The 21,701-nt window shown below is 33.7% G+C and overlaps 1 protein-coding gene across 2 annotated transcripts in view; it reads left to right on the forward strand.

Moving 5' to 3' along the window:
* Positions 1 to 436: 436 nt before the first annotated feature.
* The window catches only part of LOC106066391 (ankyrin repeat and KH domain-containing protein 1-like), a 28,569-nt gene continuing 7,304 nt past the window's right edge, over positions 437 to 21,701 (forward strand). The window contains exons 1-33 of one of the 2 annotated variants that reach the window (XM_056018666.1): positions 437 to 753; positions 5,043 to 5,196; positions 5,298 to 5,451; positions 5,560 to 5,695; positions 5,868 to 6,015; positions 6,128 to 6,361; positions 7,164 to 7,306; positions 8,928 to 9,117; positions 9,621 to 9,812; positions 10,022 to 10,131; positions 10,215 to 10,302; positions 10,478 to 10,605; positions 11,380 to 11,526; positions 11,938 to 12,037; positions 12,206 to 12,372; positions 12,516 to 12,668; positions 12,904 to 13,056; positions 13,277 to 13,511; positions 13,931 to 14,091; positions 14,201 to 14,389; positions 15,037 to 15,268; positions 15,809 to 15,954; positions 16,036 to 16,178; positions 16,274 to 16,487; positions 17,000 to 17,175; positions 17,621 to 17,682; positions 17,799 to 17,995; positions 18,110 to 18,330; positions 18,757 to 18,872; positions 18,975 to 19,601; positions 19,740 to 19,833; positions 19,959 to 20,102; positions 21,503 to 21,649. In XM_056018666.1, the coding sequence (XP_055874641.1) occupies positions 580 to 753; positions 5,043 to 5,196; positions 5,298 to 5,451; positions 5,560 to 5,695; positions 5,868 to 6,015; positions 6,128 to 6,361; positions 7,164 to 7,306; positions 8,928 to 9,117; positions 9,621 to 9,812; positions 10,022 to 10,131; positions 10,215 to 10,302; positions 10,478 to 10,605; positions 11,380 to 11,526; positions 11,938 to 12,037; positions 12,206 to 12,372; positions 12,516 to 12,668; positions 12,904 to 13,056; positions 13,277 to 13,511; positions 13,931 to 14,091; positions 14,201 to 14,389; positions 15,037 to 15,268; positions 15,809 to 15,954; positions 16,036 to 16,178; positions 16,274 to 16,487; positions 17,000 to 17,175; positions 17,621 to 17,682; positions 17,799 to 17,995; positions 18,110 to 18,330; positions 18,757 to 18,872; positions 18,975 to 19,601; positions 19,740 to 19,833; positions 19,959 to 20,102; positions 21,503 to 21,649 (5,675 nt within the window). In that variant the 5' untranslated portion in view covers positions 437 to 579. The remainder of the gene's footprint in view (positions 754 to 5,042; positions 5,197 to 5,297; positions 5,452 to 5,559; positions 5,696 to 5,867; positions 6,016 to 6,127; positions 6,362 to 7,163; positions 7,307 to 8,927; positions 9,118 to 9,620; positions 9,813 to 10,021; positions 10,132 to 10,214; positions 10,303 to 10,477; positions 10,606 to 11,379; positions 11,527 to 11,937; positions 12,038 to 12,205; positions 12,373 to 12,515; positions 12,669 to 12,903; positions 13,057 to 13,276; positions 13,512 to 13,930; positions 14,092 to 14,200; positions 14,390 to 15,036; positions 15,269 to 15,808; positions 15,955 to 16,035; positions 16,179 to 16,273; positions 16,488 to 16,999; positions 17,176 to 17,620; positions 17,683 to 17,798; positions 17,996 to 18,109; positions 18,331 to 18,756; positions 18,873 to 18,974; positions 19,602 to 19,739; positions 19,834 to 19,958; positions 20,103 to 21,502; positions 21,650 to 21,701) is intronic. The other variant, XM_056018667.1, reaches the window with a different exon arrangement.

Genomic DNA, 21,701 nt, shown 5'->3' on the forward strand with positions numbered 1-21,701 from the left:
TTAAGTTTGTATGCATCTCTGTTCTCACATCTCGGTAGAATATGATCAGAAAGCCCTGAGTCCTCATGAAAGTCATCAAAAATATGCAGTAGTAGTCTAGATGTGTCTTCAACTTCTTTTTCTTATAGGTACGTACTATCGTACGTATATAGGCCTGTTACAGGCCTTTGAGATACAGTCCTAATGCTAAAATCTGCTACACATCTACATAGATCTTATGTTGGCTATTCGATAAAAAATCATTTTTTTTAAATTAATAATTTGTAGGCCTATTCCTTGTTGAACTATCTTGTCGCTTTTACGAGTTTACCAAACAAATAGATTAATTAGAAAACACAGTTTTTATTACATAATACTGCGAAATGAAAAATTTCTTTAGGAAGAAGACTTTAGCCAACGCATGGCGATCAGCTTCTGCGCAGACGCTACCATCCGGGCAATTTTCCTTTCCATAATGTATTTTGTTAATGGCGGTCAAGGTGGTTATATGATTAGTGATGAAAATAATAATGATTTGCCATCTGTGTTTTTGATTATTGTCTTGTAATGTAAACGGATTGTATTGTTTATGTCATAAAAATGGAAGATATAAATGACGAATGTGGTAAGAAGGAGCTTAAGACCATAGAAATCGGTCAATCAAACAATGAATCAACCTCCGCACCTCCTCCGTCTGCAGGAAAAACTGCTCCAGAATCACATGCCAATTTCGGACATGATACGTCTGGGGATGATGAAGATGAAGCTTCGGAGGTATCTTAGTAAATTCATCTATTAGTCTTTTATTGCTCATTCTGGATTTGCTATCTAATCTAGTATAGATCTTTAATAAAATGACTTCAAAATTCTTCACTAACTAAAAAAATAAAAGAATTTCAATTTCAGAATCTGACTCAGTCTCCGATTAAAATTAAAAGACACGGTTTTAAGCTCTTAGGATAGAGTTAGTCTAAGTCTACGTCTAGTATAGTAAACTAAGACTATAGATCTATTATTTATAGGTAGGACTAGGAGAGAGGGTACTGGAGAGAGTCTGTATTCTGCCTGGTTGTATAATCATTATAATTATATGATTATAATGTAGACCTCTATGTTGAGAATTTTGATGTGCTCTGCCTTTAGTCAGTTGAGTTATCTTAGTATCCATGGCTGTCATCTGGATCAGTAGATTTTAGATCTAGATTCTAATTCTAGATATATCTACTTAAATCTACTAATCTAGTCAAATCTAGTCCTGGGTTGGAACCCTGCCCACTGCCATCCCCTGCTGCACTACACCATCCCTGTTCAACGCTGTTGCTCAGTGGCTGATGCCTAATAATGTCATCTGGACTAGTAGATTATAGATCTACGTTCTATAATTGTCTAGTCCTGGATTTGAACCCTGCTTGCTGCCATCCCCTGTTGTACTGCCCTTGCCCTTTTCAACGTTGATGTCCTGTGGGAGGTTTGGCTTAGGATGTAATAATCTTCAATTCTGAAGGACAAAAGAACATTTGAAACATGTACAAAAAAAACCCTAGATCTTCAAGATCTAGACTCTACTAGTGCTAAGTTATTCTAGATATTGTTTCTTCAGAGACTAATCAGACCATTTATACAAAGTCACTAATAGAAATTATATCTATAAAGTCCAGATTTACAGTTTTAATAAATAAATTGTACTCTAGATTTTAGAGTTAGAGTCTTAAGTCTAGATTCTAGATTGACTACTTATATTTAATATCTATAGCTAAAGATTTGTAATAAATCATAGTCTATGATTATCTCTAGAACTCACTCTAGATTTGAATTTAAATTTGAATTTCAGATTAAAAGATAAATTATATATATGATACTTATTTTGTTTATAATCATGTCTCCTCTAAGCAGTCATGGGAAGTGGGAAATAGAAAGGCAGCACTGCATCAAAACTTTTCTAGTCATTTTTTTTTTTAAAGACTATTTAGGTTTGGTATTCATATAATTTTCATGTAGACCTATTTTTAAAAAAGGTTAATTAAGGTAAATGTTTATCTAGTTGTTTACTTGTTGATTAATTATCTTTGCTATTTTAGGGGCTAGTGAAAACAATTTTTGAAATTTCTTCAAACCTCTATTATATTGACACATATCAATCCCATAACCCTGTTAGGGGTTGGAGAAACTCTGTAAAATTTCTGCTGCTGCTGACCAATGAATAATCTTGCACCATCCCTCTTTCTGACACTTTTGACAGACACACTTGACACAGTCCATCATTATAGCATTAACATCTCATACTTTTTTAAAAATTAGCTAATGACAATGAAAGAAAAAAAGTGCTGGTCATTCTATCATTGCATTTGAAGTGTTAAAAACAATATACTTTAATCTTAAGTCTTTTTTACTTAAGATTGAAAGTAATTTATTGTTTTTATTCAGAAAGTCTCTATTAATCTCTATTATTGCCAAATTTAGTTTAAAAAAAAATCTTTAAATTCATTTATTAATAGGCATAATCTAATTTTATCTCATGAGTATTCATAGCATTAACATTCAAGCAGTGTAGGTTACAGACACATGGCATAATTAAACAACTATAATTGCCACTTTTTCTAATTTTCAGTGTCACAGACCACACCTTTTTAGTCACATTTTTTAAAAGTCCATGTTTTTTTATTATCTAGAAATGAACTTTCATTTAATATGTTTTTATTTATATTTTTAAATCTCTATTTTAGACTAACCTTAGCCACTTTGGTATTTTGCACTATAGAAGGGAAAAGCAGTAAATAGTAAAAGTGAAATAAATGTAGAGAAAAAATATAATAAATGATGGGCCTTGGCAAAATAAAATAAAACATAAGTCAAATCATTTGAAAAATCTATTAAAAAAAAAAATACAATCTTTAGCTTTGTAACTTCATTTAACTTCATTTTTAGAACTTTTTTTCCAACTTCCATTGAGCATGGAAAGGATTGCATGAATCCCCCTAGAAAACTGATTATAATTTTGAATTTTATTAGTCAAGCCTTGATAACTATGTCCTATATTGATTGATTTTCTGGTTGTGTTATGGTGTTAGCTACTTCTTAATAACACATGATCAGGGATGACCCACTTTGATCCCAGAAGTGGTTTTAATAAAATATTTTGTATTCTCCCACATTTCTTGTCATAAATGGAAGCATGCTGGAGACCTAAAAAATCAAAAGGTATAAGAAACATGACATACTAATTGTTCATTTATGCCATGTTCATTCAATCAGTTTCTTCCTGTATTCTATCTATCCTTGTGTGTAAAATGTGTCTGACAAAAAAGTTCTCTCATTCGCTCCCTGATTATTGCTAAAAAAGATTTTTCTCTTTAGTTTTCAGAGATTACTTTAAAAGCTGGCAGTGGCACTTTCTAAAAGAAATAGTTTTATAATATATTTGTAAAAAAAATTGTAGGCTTGGTACTTGTATGTATTAGATGTCTGTCAGTGACATTTTATGGCTTGCGAGATGATCTTTTCTCTTTGCAACTTCTTGTGTGACTTAGAGATCGTTCTTAGATACACATCCATGGTTACAGGCTAGGTATTTGTAATCACCAGATGCTTGCAGCTTTTTCAGTCTTCCTCCTACTTTTGGTGTGTGCAATATTTGCAATCCAGGACCCCTCCATGTGGATCTATCATGCACTTTTTTCCATCCTATTGTTGATTCTGAAGAGCTTCATGTCACCCTTGCATACATCAGTATATCTAAGAAGTGGATGACTTGCAGCTCTGCTGCCTTCTATTAGATTACCATACAATGTTTCTAGTGGGAGACAACACAGTGAAGTGCAGACAATAGATATTTAAATTTTGTACCTTATTCAAATTAAATGGCATTTTTACTTTCTTTGTTCTAGCTAGTATTATATATTAACTAAAATAAAAACAATCACCTTTCCCTACAGAGTACCATATTGGCTCTAGTTGACAGTGGCCGAGTAAAAATAATAGAGATTAAAAAATACAACTTAAACTAGATACATATATGGATAAGATTAGAATATAAAATGTATCAGATGGATAAGCATTGACTTGACACCACAACACAAGTAATTGTTCTATTGAAGAGTATTGTCTCTTTTTGAAAAGCTTTGTGTTATGAGTCTAAAACATCAGCTGTAATTATTCTTTACTGATGCATTAAAAAGTAATGATAATTAAAAAGAAAACCCCAACAATTTCAGTGATGTAAGTTCAAGTGGGTTTTCTTTGGTTGTAGTGCCATGCATAGATTTGAGCCTAATCTCCATTTTATATACAGATGTGTCAGTTGATAGCTTTTAAATGCATATAGCTCAGTTAACATACTCTGCCACTCTGTTAGAGGTTAAAAAGAGATCAAAGATAAAGACATTAAATCTAGAAAGGTTGAAGTGATGTGACCATCACAGGAAAAAAAAATGGCCAGTCTCATTTAGGTGGTGTGTTCATTTTTATCATCCTGTAAATACTGTCGGCCACTTCAGTGACAATTAATGTGTAATTGCCAATAGATATAAACCTGACTTTCCTCTTTTTCTTAAGTTAACTGTTTTATTTTATCTTGCTAACATGCTAAGTTAGTTTTTTTTTTTTTTTTTTTTTAAAGTTTTTATGGACTTGTACTATATTTTTGGAGGTGCTGTGGTTTACCGGTAAAACATTTGGCTTCCGGACCAGAAGTCTCGGGTTTAAATCCTGATGAAGACTGCTGTTTTTTTTTATTCAATTTTAAATTGGGTACCTCTGAGTCCACTCAGTTCTAATGGGTACTTGACATTAGTTGGGGAATAGTAAAGCTGATTGGTCATTGTGCTGGCCACATGACACCCTTGTTTAATGTAGACCACAGAAACAGATGACCTTTACATCATCTGCCCTCTAGACCGCAAGGTCTGAAAGTGGAACTTAACTTATTTATATTTATATATTTCTATAAAGTATGTTGAGTGAAACAAAATTGTGACATGATTTACCTGCCCTGCAAAATATATTCCATGTTAAGCTGTTACTAGGTCACAAAAAATTAATGAAATCTTAAACAATCTATTTCACAGGTAGATTCTTTCATTTTAGATGAAAATGACTTGGAAGGTGAACAGGGACTGGAGGCTTCCAAGTTTCTTTTGGCAGCTGAGTCCGAGGGTCAAGGCATCCAAACTGTAGATCCCCAAACTCAAGCTAGATTAGAAGCATTACTTGAAGCAGCTGGTACATATTTAAACAAATGTTATTCATACTTCAAAATAAAACATTCTAATGATGAACATTTTGTATTTGACTAGGGAAATGTTTTATTTCTGTTTGATTAGGTATAAGTAAGTTGTCTTCCAAAGATGGTAAAGCACTGTCTGATCCTGAAGTCTTGAGAACATTAACATCCTCTGTTAGTAGTGCCCTGGATGAAGCAGCTCAGGCTTTACATCGCATGAGAGACTCTCAGGGGCAGCTAGTGTCAGCTGATGGGTAAATGGGCCTTTGTTATTTTGAACCTGCTAGCTAAACCATGTATCTCTTTATTTTTCTATAATAACTTACCTTCATGTAATAGAAACTTTTATTCAATTTTGCTAGAATGCAGTTAGATGCTTCTGGAGAAAATGATTCGTTGGTGCATCGTTCCAACTCTGGCAACGCTGCTGATGCCACTGAAGAAGGAGAAAGTCTTCTGTCTTTGGCATGCTCAGCTGGTTACTATGAATTAGCACAGGTTAGTGGTTATCTAAGCACAACTGCAGGGTTTCTATTTAGGGCTTTTAAGAAAGAAGATTTGATCCTCTTAAGCCGTTACTTTAATGTTGTTTGATGCTAGTTAGGAAAGTTTTATTGTATGTTCTTTTATTTTACGCTTGCTTGGTGACCACCAATGATTTTGTGTGTAGGTTTTGTTAGCGATGAAAGCCAATGTTGAAGATAGAGGAATCAAAGGAGATTGTACTCCACTCATGGAGGCAGCAAGTGGTGGCCATGTTGATATTGTTAGGCTTTTGCTACTTCACAATGCAGATATTAATGCCCAGTCCTCAGCAGGTTTGTGGGTTATAATTAGTCATACTATTAGACCAATTGTTCGTTATCATACATTAAATCATATCACATTACTCTAGGGGTTGTGCTACTTCATTCTGTTAAATTTTTTTAGGTAATACACCACTTCACTATGGTGCTTGTGGTGGCTTCAAGGAAGTGGTGCAGGAACTGCTCTTGAATGGAGCCAATGTGGAGATACACAATGAGAATGGACATACTCCCCTCATGGAAGCAGCCTCTGCAGGTCATGTGGAAGTAGCTAAAATATTGTTAGATCATGGAGCTGGGATTAATACTCACTCCAATGAGTTTAAAGAGAGTGCACTAACATTGGCCTGCTACAAAGGTTAGTATTTGTGCTATAGATTTCAATTTAGCATCCTAAGAGTTAAAAATGTATTGTTTTTAGTTTACATTATTGATACATTATCCACTTTAAAGTTGTGAGTGATTTTTAGGAATAAATATTTTTAATCTTCATAAGACAGTCTTGTAATTAATATGTATAGAATGTGACTATGCTTAAATAATTAGATCTTGCTTTAAGATTTGAAGGTTAAATTCCTAAGACTTAGCATAACTGTAAAAAAAAAATCTATTTTATATTTGTGTATATCTTTTATAAGAAATAATTTAAATATTTAGTTATAATAAATTTTTGAAAGACACAATAAGCCTCTTCTTTCAGTTTTTATACATAATGATTTTGATGACGTTTAAATCAGGAAAAGTTTAGTAAGTTAACAAAACTACCTGTAAATATTGGAGTTGTACTTTATAATAAAAAAAGTTATAAAGTGAATTAATGTTGTAAACAAAAAAATAGATAAGGATGTTTCCTACTGCATTTTAAAGCATTTAGAGATCTGCCATTATTTATAATAAAATCCTACCAAACTTGGAGCTATTTATTAAAGGCTCACACAGCCTGACATTTAATAAAATCTTACACTATATATAACAATTAGTTTCTCTGTAATATACATTTTGGGCTGTGAACTTAGCTTTTGGGTTCATTTAGTGAAATGAAATATTGAACCAAAGTATGTTTTGTTTGGTTAATAATGTTCCTTTTTTTTTTTTTTCAATATTTGCTAACTTGAATTTATTAGGTCGTGAATGTCGTCCCCTGTATTTCATTGTTTTAGGTCACCTTGAAATGGTGAAGTTTCTCCTTGAAGCTGGTGCTGACCAAGAGCATAAGACTGATGAGATGCACACTGCACTTATGGAAGCTTCAATGGATGGCCATGTGGAGGTGGCTAGGCTATTGCTGGACAGTGGAGCTCAGGTACCCGTATTTAAAATAATGACATATACAGACATGCCTACAGTCCCGCATTATGCGGAACCGTCCCGCAAAAGCATAAAAAAAGCTCACATGTTCCGCCGTTCCGCATTCACGTTTTTTTGTTCCGCCAAGTCTGAATTCCGACACAAAAAAAAAATCGCCGATTTTTCATTATTTATTAATAGTGCGAAATGAAAATACTGAATGAAAATAAAATATATATAGGTCTGTGTTTATTGTTTACATTTCATCTTCTCCCGGACCCGGTGTGTCCTAAATTTACGAAGATATGGCATGGTTGAGCTAGATCTAGACATAGATCTAGATCTAGTACTCTAGGTCTAGATACTAGATCTATTCTTAGAATCTAGTAAGTGCTAATAAGCCAAATGTTCTATTCAAATCCCTTTCTTTTCCCGACAATGGCTCTACTCTATTAGTTAGTATTAGTCTAGACTCTACTAGTCTAGAATCACCCTTACTCTAGACGTCTTGTACTACTAGACTTACTAGATATCTAGATTCTAGTTACTAGTAAGTAGTACAATACTGTCAATACAATATAGAGACGACTCTAGATCTAGATCTATTCTAACACTAGTAACTCACTGTCAACTCTAGTTAGTAACACTAACTCAACTGGTTTCTTAGGTTTCTAAGTAAAAGGATTTTTTTAAAATACGTTATTAAAGATCTACACCTAAATGATAATAATTAAATAATATAATTAACTTAGACACAGTAATGCTAAGGCCTAAATAAGGCTATCTATATTATATCTACTTATTACTTACATTATTTACAAAGTCTAAATTGGGATCTAGGGCTAGGCCTAGCACTAGATTAGATTACTAGATATTATAACTAGATGATACTAACTAAATCTACATCTATCTACAGAAATAGACTTTGAAGGTGATAGATCTCTAGATTTCTATATCTATGTATCATTATCATGATTATGTAATACATTTAGTTCTCAATAAGTCCATAGATCTAGACATAAATATTTAGATCTATGATATAATTATTATAATATCTGTTCTTAGACTTAGAGGACTTATTAGATGTAGGTCTATTCCTAGACTAGTAGACACTCTTAAATTATTTTAGATCTAGAACTAGAGACAACTTCTAGAGTGACTAGAGTAGAGCCCTAGAAAAGGATAGATAATCAAGTAGATCTAGAATAATCTAGATCTAGTCATTAGAAATTAAAATATTTAGATTTAGTACTAGTAGTAGTAACTAGGTCATTAGAATAGATTTTTTTTAGAATTCATCATATAGGAGTTAGAACTATTGATTTCAAACAAAGGATATAATTATGAATTAAAGGTTTTCTTACTTTTAATTATAGTATACTATTTACATCTAATTTATAAAAGCAAACTAGTATTGTTATTAAAGTAATTATAATTGAAGTTTTATTTATATTGCGTACAGTATGGCTGACAAACCTAAACGCGTTTATGTTCCACATTGGGGCCCAAAATTCCACATTTTCAACCTGAGTGTTCCACATTCTGGGTCTTGGGGGTAGGCATGTCTGCATATAACAAAGGATAAAATGTCTATTCATTTATTTTGAATTGTGATAAAGTGTTCTCATTTATGACAGGTAAACATGCCAGCAGACAGCTTTGAATCCCCTCTAACACTTGCAGCCTGTGGTGGTCATCTGGAATTGGCAAGTCTTCTCATTGAGAGAGGTGCTAACATTGAGGAAGTGAATGATGAGGGCTACACACCACTAATGGAGGCAGCAAGAGAAGGTCATGAGGATATGGTGGCTTTGCTTCTTTCTCAAGGTGGGTTTTAGTTTTACAGTACTATACTTTCATGATCGTGTCTTTTTTTAATCATAGTAAAATATTTTGAGAAAAAAAATTGTGTGTTGGTTAGTTAATGGAATATTTTGAAACATATCAATGATAAACTGATTGATAGCCTTTTCCATATCATTGTTAGTTTTTCCACTTAATGTTCCAGAGAATGTTTGGATTTATTGCTAACCCCTCAACTTTCAGTTAATAAAATCATGTTCTTCGATATGAACACAAAAGGTTGGGTTGGGGGGCACTCCTCTTAGATAACAAATTATGGTTCTTTAGATTGCCTCCAACTGGAGGCAGTGTTTTGTAATTTAGGATATGAAGAGATTCTAAACTGGTTTCTTAGTTGCCCAAGGTTGTAAATTACTTCACACTGTAGTATTGTAGTGTATCACCTTAATTTTCACCTCAACCATTTTTTTTGTTTTGTTAAAGGTGCCGATATATGTTTTGACTTCAATCATTTTTGTGTGTTTAAGGTGCTGATATTAATGCCCAGACTGAGGAGACTCAGGAAACTGCGCTCACATTGGCCTGTTGTGGTGGCTTCCTTGAGGTTGCTGATTTCCTGTTGCGCTCTGGTGCTCTGATTGAGTTGGGTTGTAGTACGCCACTAATGGAAGCTGCACAAGAAGGCCATTTAGAGCTGGTCTCTTTCTTGCTTCAATCAGGTAGCTAGGAATGTTTATTTGCACATTTGAAGTCTTTAATTGTAATAATTTATGATTTATCTAATAATACTTAAAATATTTTGAAGACAATTTTGCTTTGGTTTAGGGAATGGGACTTGTTCTAGTAATGGTGTTAGGGACAAAAATGCTAATGTTTCAAATGTAAAAACTAATGTCCAAGTCATGTAATCACTACTTTGTCCCTACAGGTGCTAATGTTGAGGCTCAGACTGGTACGGGAGATACTGCACTCACCTATGCCTGTGAGAATGGTCATACTGATGTGGCAGAAGCCCTGTTAGAGTGTGGTGCTAAACTGGTAAATCGTAATGTAAATAAATTTGCTGACATTTCAAAGCACTTGTAGTGCAGGTTGTACTGAAATTTTCTTTTTCTTTCTAGGAACATGAATCAGAAGGTGGAAGAACACCATTAATGAAAGCTGCAAGAGCTGGCCATTTATGTACAGTTCAGTTTCTCATTAGTAAAGGTAAAAGTATGTCTAGGTGTTAAGTGTTTACATTAAACAAATCTGCTGCAAAAATAAAACTATATAGTGTTAGCTTGTGATCTTGAAGTTCATATTAGATACAGTTGAAAACTTAAATTAGTGTATTCTAGTTCTCAGCTATTCTAGACTGACATAACCAAATCACTTTGTCCAGGTGCTGATGTGAACAGAGCTACTACCTCCAATGATCACACTGTCTTGTCCCTGGCCTGTGCTGGGGGTCACTTGAATGTAGTGGAGTTGCTTCTACAACATAATGCTGACATTAACCACAAGCTTAAGGTAAATGGATTGAAAGTTCACATAGCAGACTTTACTGTCTTGCTAAATCTGTACTGGTTATATCTTAGCATAATTAAAAAAAAATTGTTTAGTTGTCAGAATTTTCTACATTCTTATGGAATTAGCATTTTTATAGACTAGCTTAGCAGAGTCATTATTTTTTAAAAACCTAAATAACAATCTTATTTTTCAAATAAAAAATACTATATAGTTTGGACTTCAAGAAAATTTCTAAAAACATATAAATTATTGAATTTATAGTTCACTGTCCTGAACTCCAGATTATCCAAAAAGACATATATCTTGCTTCTGACTACAAAAAAATTGAGAGCAGTGTTAAGTGAATTGATTCTATTTTGAAATTAGAATGCATTAAAGAAATAAAGATACATTCCTTTATAAATTAATGGCATGGAGAAAGGGATTTGGGGGGGGGGGGCGGGAATTAAAGTTTTAACTGAATTAACTAGCTCTAGATTGTATAATTATCATTTCATGAAAATAAATAGTTTAAAGTTAAATAGTTCAACCAAAAAGATTTTTTTAAATACGTTTCAGCCATTTGTTAAATTCTTCATAATTATTTTAGTCTAGCCAATATTATATTTCTAAAGTTCTGCACTGAAAAGAAGACAAGCTGTTGTTTTTTTTTTACAGTTACAACATTTAGCATGAATGACAGAAGCATACAAATACTGACTTGGTATTTTCAATTAAACTAATTTGACTTGAAACCTATGAACTATTAATGAAATGCACTTCTTTTTCCTTCAGGATGGCTCAACAATGGTGATAGAAGCTGCTAAAGGTGGACACACTGCAGTGGTTAAACTGTTATTAGAGTGGCCCAATAGATTTCTCTTGAATTCAGCTGCTGAACAATTGGCACAGCTAAGTGTTGCTGAACCAACCTTGGATGAGGTAGATACTTTTCAGGCATACTAGGAGTTTGAAAATATAGAAATGTTTTGATTAAATGTAACCCAAAGATTGGATTCTAATTCTCCACATATTTTAAAACTATTAGAAGCTTTTATTGCAATTCTCTTCACATTTAGAATTAAGGGACTAACAATAGCATTATTCTTTTCTCACACAAAACAACTGCTCTTGCAGTTAACTGGGTTATTATTTATTGTACAAATTATATCTATTTATGGTTTAACAAAATGTCTTTCATATGTACCGAAGTGACCTGATCTTAATTTTGTTTGCTGAAATATTAGTTTATATTTTACAAACTTAAGTCCAATTTTTTTTAGGCAGTTTAATAAAATTCATTATATAACTATGCTTGCTGAGATTTTTAACTAAGTCTTTTTATTTCCCAAGCCTCGTGTTCCTGTTCAGGGTTTGGCTAACATAGTCCCACCCAGTGAACCAGACTCACAAGTTCCATCCTCGGTTCCTAGCTTGAGTTCTGTCATTCAAGGTAACATTTTAAAAACATGCCTGTCTATTTGTCTAAATAGAAATTAAACAAATTTAGACTTTGCGAGGAACATAGATTCATTATGATTTTTTTTTTTATGAAACTTATGTTTATTAATTAATTGAAGTTAAAATTATGTTTTTTATATATTTTAAAAAATATTTTCAGCTAAAAATTCTGAACTAATTCGTCAAAATCTGTCCAAAAGTTTACCTAAAAGAACCAATGGGGGACAAACTGAGGGAAAAGGTGGTAATAAGTTGTGTAGTCCAGTTCCAGATTACTCACAATTTTTTAATAATTCTGGTTTAATGGAAGACAAGATAATTGATAAGGTGTGTATTAATGTTAACTTTGCTTTGTTAATTTGTTGTCATTTATCTTTAGAGTGAAATTAGGCTTTTTTTTTTGCACAATACTTAGCATTTCTTTGTTGGATCTTGGCTTTTTTCAACTCTTATGGTAAACAATTCTTCAGGATGACAAGATGAACACAAACCAGGCCACAAAAGAGGAACAGATTCTTTGGAAACAACAGAACATGAGATTTGACCAAGAAGCACACAATCAAGATGTGAACCTAAAATTAAAACAAGTTTCTGCATCTCCTCTGTCACCATTATCTAGCCCAGTAAGTCTAAAGAAAGCCATAAGTATCTAGTCCAAAAAGCTGCCAACTTTTCATCTTTATCTAACGTGGAAGGTCATATCATTTGTAGATAGAATGTTATGTAGTTTACTAGTTTATGACACACAGATTTTTTGTTAAGCTATTTATATATGTATATATACATTTCTATTTAAAAAAAAAACACTTTATATTTGCCACAGTTCCGTACTGTCAACAATTGTTCTTTTTATTTTAGGTGAAGCAGAGTGAAGAAATAGCTAAACTTTTTGAACTACCTAGTCAGACATTAGGGATTACAGAGTCCCTTAATCTAGATGACTTTGCCAAACTTTTAGCATATACTGATATATCACCAACTCCAACTGCCTGCCATGAACCATTCTTACCGGTAAACTTTTTTTCTTAGTCTAATGTTAAATATATATATCTATATAAAATAAGTGGATATAATAAGCTTAAGACATACAATCTTAAACACTTTAGATGAGAATTCTGCAATGTATTGTATAATGCTGTTAAGTAACTTGTCCTGAGCTCTAGATTCCATTGAGATAACAGCGTCAGATTATCTTCATGGTTGACTGTTAAATTGCATGCCATTCTTTCAGGCTCATTTGCAGCAGCAGCAGCACCACCATCAAGGCCACTCAGCCCCACCACCATTAGCCTGTGTTAGTTCTCCAGGAGCTGTGTCTAGTGGGGGAAAGACCAAAAGAAATGGTTCCACTGTAAAAAGTTCACCACCCCCACCTCCTCCACCACCTGCATCAACTGATCCATTTTTTTCACAGGTCCTATTGACCCAAGCTCAGCCAATTGTATTTCAGTCAGAACATAATGGAGGTATTTTTTTTTATTTTTTTTTTACAAACATTGTACTCAAACACAACTGTTTCTCAGCTTTCAATACAAATCTGCTTTTTCCTTTGTCTGATCTTTCAACAATATTGTGTGTGTGTGTATTAGTCAATCTAGTTAACTTAGTTCATACAAGTTAAAAAAATAAAGAAGAATCATTTACCTGCAAAATTATAACATTTATTCAACAAAGACCCTAATTAGTCACAGTACTTTAGACACAATTTTTACAACTTCTTTACACAGATCTTCATTTAGTTAATTTTAAAACAAATTTATCTTGTTGAAATCAATTTTGAATTGATCTTAAGGTCCTGAGAATGTGAGCTGTAGTAGCACTTGTGTATACTTAGTAGCATTGTTTTCTTGATATAAGGTACAAATTTGCATGGGTTTGTTTCCAGCGGCACAGAATGTGGATATGTCCCAGTTGGTAGCCTCCACGTCACATCTGAATGAACCAGTCCAGCCACATCAACTGGCTCACTTGTCTCAGCACTTCATTTATCCGAAAGAGCAACACTTTGTTCAGCAAATGCAACATTTACATCAGATATCCCAGCAGGTAGTGTCTAGAGCACTCCAGAGCTTTTTAAATAGAATACTAAGTAGACATTGACTCTAGTGAAAAGGTTTTAGTTTCTTGCAGTCTAAAAGGTTGAACTTTCTTTCAGTCTACTCCACAAGTGTTGCCCAGTGATCTCAGTGTTCAGAATATCACCACTTCTCCAGCTCACCTCTCCCAACAGCAACATCAAATGTTACAACAGCAGCAGCAACATGCTCAGTATTTACAGCAACAGTTACAACAGATTAAACCTGCAGTTCCTTCTGCGAATCAAACCGTTGTTACTAAGCCACAGGTAATACTAGGATAGACATTTGTTTCCCATTTGTCCCCCAAAAAAGGGATACCATCTGACTAAATGTATAATTATAATTAATCATTGTATGTAATTATTTATGTTTTTCATTAATGCGCTTGAACTCAGCAATAATTTTTTTTGGTTTGACAACATCCATTATAGTCACTCACCTTGGTCTGCTTTCAAAATATTCATACATTATATGCTTGTTTTTTCCCTTTGTTTTATATAATAAACAGACAAAATATGCTGGTCACAGCATGATTTACTTTGTCATGTAAAACACTGCACTCATCCTTAATCTTCAGAATAGAAGACATTGAAATTAGATTAAACATAAATTGAAGAAACCTGAGGGGTCAAGTGACTGGTTCTCGTGTTGTTGTGGTCAGCTGTCTTACACAACCAGATAGTAACTATTTTTAGATCCCAACTTAAAATCCAACCATCATTTGAGTCAAGAACCTAGCACCACAATGGACTTAACAAAGTCCAAATATTTTACATAGATAAAATTAAATCAAATCAAACTTTGATCTTATAGCCAGACAGTTTTTATATTTTAATTGTCAATGTATCTATTCATGTTAATAGACATTTTAATAGTTGACACTTACTAATTGTTTGCCATACCTCCTCCACAGATACGCAAACAGAGAGTAATCCCAAGTACAGCTCCATCTATGAGTCAGCCCATTGATGGATCATCTCACCATGTTCCTAGTACTGCTAGCTTGTTTTCTTCTGTTGATGTCGATTCCCAAACAGAGAGCAACCACGACACCGCCTTGACTCTAGCTTGTGCTGGGGGACATGGGGAACTAGTGACTCTTCTGTTGGCTAAAGGAGCAGATATTGAACACCGTGATAAAAAAGGTCTTTTTTTTTTTCTATTCATATAAATATTTATCAACTACAACAATGTACTGACACATTTCATCAGCTAAATATTCAAATTAACATGCTCTATTCTTTTTTGATTTTATTTGGAAGCAAGATATTAATTTCTCTCTCAAGTTATCTCAGCTTTCATAAAAATCAAATTTTGGGCTTGAGCTCTTCCCTGATATACAATATCCTAAAGTATGGATTAATTCCAGCCAGTAGCTCTTGTTTGCATTAAGAAACAGATGACCTTTACATCATCTGCCCTATAGATCACAAGGCTTGAAAGGGAAAGTTTACTTTTTATCAAATATTTACTGTTGAAATGTTCTTAACATCTTCTGAAATTGATTGTAAAATTAAGTCTTTGGTGTGGTCTGCATACTGAAATATTTGCCCATCTAAATGTTTTAGTATGGTCATCTTTTAAATGAAAACATGTATAATCTGCAGTTTCTCTATCAACTACTTATCAGTCTCTGACCTGTAGCTCTTCGTTCAATGATGTCATAAAAATGTTTTTGTTTGCAGGTTTCACACCACTGATACTGGCTGCAACTGCTGGTCATGTTGAAGTTGTGGAAATCCTTTTGGACCATAGTGCAGACATTGAAGCTCAGTCTGAAAGAACGAAGGATACCCCTCTCTCTTTAGCCTGTTCTGGTGGTAGATATGAGGTAAACGAAAGCTCTTGTAGTTGTGTTTTCTATGTTAAAATTAACTGGATATGTCCTCTGAATGAGCTTATCTTTCTGTAGGTTGTGGAACTGCTGCTTAACAGAGGTGCTAATAAAGAACATAGAAATGTCTCTGACTATACACCTCTTAGCTTAGCTGCATCTGGAGGCTATGTCAACATCATTAAGTTGTTACTATCTCATAATGCGGAAATCAACTCAAGGTAAGTTCTTGTAGTCATAAGTAGTAACAAAGAATTAAGCAGTGTGAATTGTTCACTTCAACATTAAAGAGTAAAATATGGCTTCCTTCACGTAGGACTGGTAGTAAGCTGGGTATTTCCCCTCTGATGTTGGCTGCCATGAACGGACACACGGCAGCAGTCAAACTATTACTAGATATGGGAAGTGATATCAATGCTCAGATTGAGACCAACAGAAATACTGCCCTAACTTTGGCCTGTTTTCAAGGACGCCATGAAGTGGTTAGCTTACTGGTTGACCGCAAGGCTAACATTGAGCATAGAGCCAAGGTATGCATTTGGTATTTAATATTTTTGTAACAAAAACATCTAAAGCACCTTTAATGCTTCTCTCTCTCTCCCTCCCCTTTTCAAATTTTTTAAATGGATTATCAAACCCTAAAGTGTAAATAATAAAAAAAAAATGATTATGAAAATATATTTTTAGGATATGTATCTATGAAAACAAAGTACATTAATTAAAGACATAATCAAAGTAAACTTTTTAAAAATTTTATTGCAAGTAACGATATTTTAATGGATTAATAACTATAAATGTACTTAAATTAAAAGATAAAATTGCTTTGAAATATATTTGTGCATAAGATTTTCAATATGTGTAAAGTATTATTTATGTGGTTAACTCTACAGTAGAAAATATCTCCCTTACATTACACTAGATCTTCTAAATCAGTCACACCCTTGTTATTCTTAAACTTTAAGTCAAATTAAAGAGACTTTTACTAAATAATTTAGTTAGTTTCATATGTAAATTGTTGGTGTCATTAAATTTTTCTTGTTAGACTGGCCTTACACCATTGATGGAAGCTGCCTCAGGTGGCTATGTTGAAGTTGGTCGAGTTCTCCTAGATAAAGGAGCAGATGTAAATGCTCCACCAGTACCATCTTCACGAGACACAGCACTTACAATAGCTGCAGACAAGGGACATTATCGTTTTGTAGAACTACTATTACACAGGTGAGATTGTTACTTGCTTTTATCAACAGGCTTTCTTGTTATCCAGTATTGTAGAAAAAAAATATGAAGAATTATAAGTCTAACAACTAGTGAATAATGAAAAATGCTAAGTATGTCCCAGATTTATACAGGCAACATCAGTTTATGTTATATCTATTTAATAAACTAAGACTGTGTAAGTATTTTCTCTACTTTATCCTGAAGACACATTGGTTTGAGCATTTTTTTTTCTTTTTCTTTTTTTTTTTTTATTCTCTCTTGCAAAAGTTTGGTTCATAAGGAAATAGTGTATGGTTTATGGTGGCTAGTACATATTATAAAATTTGATGCAAATGCAAGAAAGGGTCTAAATGTTATTTTTAAAATATGTGTAAAAAAAAAAAGTCACTATTAAATTTTAAAATTTTAGAGCATATTGACACATTCTAACACGTTACCTTCTCAGGGGTGCTTCCGTTGATGTCAAGAACAAAAAAGGCAACTCCCCACTTTGGCTGGCTTGTAATGGTAAGGAAAAAAATCATCCTTGATGGTTTGAAATTTTAGACTTCTGTAATAATCAAATGTTATTAGTATTTGTTTCGTTCAGTCATCAAGTGTATATATATCTATCCGTGGTCCAGGTGGTCATAGTGATGTGGTGTCTTTACTGGTGCAAGCAGAGGCTGACATTGACAGTCAGGACAACAGGAAAGTGTCTTGTCTAATGGCTGCATTTAGAAGAGGTCACATCAAGGTGGTCAAGTGGATGGTAAAGAAAGTAACACAATTCCCTTCTGAAAATGAAATCAAGAGATATATTGCCACTATAACAGATAAGGTTAGGCCATTATCTCAGTAGGTTTACAGCCAGTGTTTGTCTCACTAATTTATGTTAAAATGTCAATATTAGGTGTTTTGGTAAGTATTTGTGCTTATTGTCTTCTATGAACAGGAACTTCAAAAGAAATGTAATCAGTGTGCAGAAATCATAGTGACTGCCAAGGAGAGACAAGCTGCTGAGGCTAATAAGAATGCTGCGAGTTTGTTGGAAGAAATCAAGCAAGAGAAAGAACAAGCAGCGCTGAAAGCAGAATTAGCCAGTAAACGAAGAGAGAGAAGAAGAGAAAGGAAAAAGAAAGGGAAACAAAAAGATGACAAGGGAGAGAAAGACAGGTGAATAATTGATGAATCCTTTCATGTGTACTGAGGAGATTAAAACTTAGTCTAATACTGCCTTTTTTTTTTATATACATGCATAACCCAGGCAGCTGAACCATTTTAACTAAAGCCTACTATTTGTTATATTCCTACAAATAGCCTTATTCTATGATGCTAGGTCAAAATTTTGTATAATACCATCTTCTGGTTCTGCTTTGTTGTTTTTTTTCCTTCTTTGTAGGCAGTTAAACTTAACTGGACAGGCTTTCTTGAGTCATGTTTTATACTATGGCAGTCCTAAAGAGTTCTCTAGCCAAGCTTTCTTTTTAGTTTGGTTTAAAGACAAATAATTTTTCCTAATTTTTTTTCTTCTTCTTCAGTGATAAAAAGATATTCATTTTTAATTTTAGAGAATTTTTTTTTTTTTTTTTTCTGTTTTAGTGGCAAAAATTCTTCTCCAGAACCAGATGGAGATGCTAGTAGCAATAAAAAAGATGATGAGGAGGAGGAGGAAGAAGAAGAGGAGGACAGTCATTCTGAACCTACTGTGATGTCAGGTGAGTGAAAGGTTTGCCCAAACCAACTTTAAAGTGAAACTAAATGAAGTAATTTTTAGTTTGTTGAACCTACTCCAATTGTTAACTTTGTTGTCTTTTTAGTTGTTACTACTGGAAGAAAAGAAATTCCCAACAAAAATACTAAAACAAAGTTGGCCAATACAACAATCAAAAGTCAACAGTCTTTTGATAGCTTGCAGCCACTAAGGCTACCTCCCAATGTAACATCTGAAGCTTCATCTGCGACACAGCAGAATAGTTCGGGGGCTAATGGGCCATCCACGGCTGCTGCAGCAAGGGCCAACAGGGAAGCACGCAAAAAACAAATGAAAGCTGCACGAGAAAATCGCAGGGAAGCAAGTGATCATGATGCTGGTCTAAGGAGTGTGAAAGCTGAACTGAACAAGAAACAAGTCAGTCAAGCTCTTCAAGTAACAATAGCCAAAATCACCACCTTTATTGAGTCTGTGGTGACAGCAAGTGCTATCGCCTCTCAGGCCTCGTCCTCTAGTCTGACAGTGACTTGTAGTAGTGGTCAAGGACTAGTGGTATCTAGTTCCACCAAATCTGTTAGCAATGCATCTGTGAACTGTAGCACTTCCTCCCTTCCAATCACCTCTGGTTCAAGCAGTAATAACAAAGATGTGTCAAGTAGTAGCAATGTGAATGGCAACAAATCACGGACAAAGAAATCCTCAAATGACATCATCAAACAAAGCAGCACCACAGGTAAGCCTACAGACTAGTTTTTAGAATGCTTGCTATGGTCGTATTGAGAATGATGCTTACTTAAAGCTGTTTATTTCACATGATCTCAGCATGGTTTTAGTGATTAGTGATATTGAAAAGAAGCTGTGCTTGTTCCAGGTATTGGTGACTTGGATGACTTTGGTGTTATACCCACAAATGTTCTCAAGACGTTTGAAAAGAATGGGAAGAATATCAACATAAAGAAATTAAAGTAAGTTCTTGATGGACCAATATGAGCCAATCATAACAGTTACTGTTTAAGTTAAAATAATTGTCTAAACTACACTCCCACAATTTTTGTATTACTATTATTATTATCATTTTGTATTTTTTTAGCGAGAGTAAAAAGGACTGGATAGAAGAATACCGCTATTATGAGAAGAACCTGCCTAATGTGGTAAATCGATTGTCTTCTGCACCCAACACAAGAAAAGGCCAAAAGAAAGAAGAAGGGTGGAAAGAGGTGGTACGCAAAAACATGTAAGTTGTCTAAAACATGTAAGTTGTCTGTACATTTATGTAATTTCATGAAAGGAGGAAAAAAAATCTGTTCAACAGAAACTTGGATATTCAAAGGTCATCCACATCATTGTTCAGCCATATATAAAAATGTTTGTACTTTTCTCTAAACTTTAAGTACAGGAAATGAGTTTTAAAAAATATTTCAATCAAAAGTTATGATTTAATTAAAAATGATATAATTTGAATTTTTACATTTTGGAAGTGTGTTTATCAATAGGTCAAAGCACCTTTTTAAGTCTTGGTCAGACAAGTTATTGAATCCATGTAACATTGTGCATGACCTCATTAATGATAATAATTCATGTGTAGCCTTTTTAGAAGTTTGGAGGGGAATTAAATTTTACATTGCACTTTGTATAGCAACCTTTTATGATTTAAATGAGAAACTGTTTACAGCATAGTAAATATAGGAATCGATAAAGTAATAACAAAATAAGATTACTTTAAAAACTGTTAGTAAGGATTTCATCAAAGTCTTTACAGACTTCACATCACATATTATACACAATTGATTTTGTTTATGAGTCCAACAATACAATCAAATGACCACATCAAAAGTAGATTAAAGTAAATTAAAATTTCCCCTTTCAGACCTTGAGGTCTATAGGGCAGATGATGTAAAGGTCATCTGTTTTTGTGACCTATGGTTAAGGAGGGTGTCATGTGACCAGCACAATGACCAACTGCCTTTACTTTTCTCCAATTATTGTCAGTTACCCATTAGAGCTGGGTGGACTCAGAGGCGCCCAAAGATTCCGAAATTAAAAATCCCAGTCTTCACCCTGGACCACCGGTTCAGAAAGCCAAACTCTTTACCACTCAGCCACTACCCCCTCCATCAAAGGAGATTATCAAAACAAAATTGGTGAAAAGTTTCATTTTATTAAGAAAGAAAATAGTTAAAAACCATTTCTCACTTCTCAATTGGCCAATTGTTGTAGAAATTCTAGCTTGCTAATTTGTATTTCTTTAGTTGTTTCAATTATTTATGCTTCCTTTTGTTTATAGTGCAATAGGATTTCAACTCTAAATCATTACTTTAATGGGCTTGAATCATGCCGATGTGCCAAAAATCCAAAATCAAACCAATTACTTTTTAACGAAATAAAGTTAAAGGTAGAATAAGTGAATTATCTTGTAATAATACTAATTGTCAAATAGACACAAACAAGAACTGACTTCTTGTACATTTGTCAGTGTGTATGTTTTGACAAATTGCTGTGACCAAAGTTTCTTGCTTGCATTAGTCCAAGAAACTCTCAGTGCCTGCCAATGTGATATCTCTATAATGTTTTGTTTTAGGTCCAAGAAACTCTCAGTGCCTGCCAATGTGATATCTCTATAATGTTTTGTTTTAGGTCCAAGAAACTCTCAGTGCCTGCCAATGTGATATCTCGTTTAATTGGAAAAGGTGGTTGTAATATAAATGCAATTCGTGATATCTCTGGAGCCCATGTAGAGGTTGAGAAGTCTAAAGGCAACTCAGACAGAACTGTTACTATCAAGTATGTTTTTAAAGAAAGTTTACATTTAATAAAATCCTAATTCTACGGATAG

This window comes from Biomphalaria glabrata, chromosome 2 (assembly GCF_947242115.1).
Source record: "Biomphalaria glabrata chromosome 2, xgBioGlab47.1, whole genome shotgun sequence".
NCBI classification, from domain to species: domain Eukaryota; kingdom Metazoa; phylum Mollusca; class Gastropoda; family Planorbidae; genus Biomphalaria; species Biomphalaria glabrata.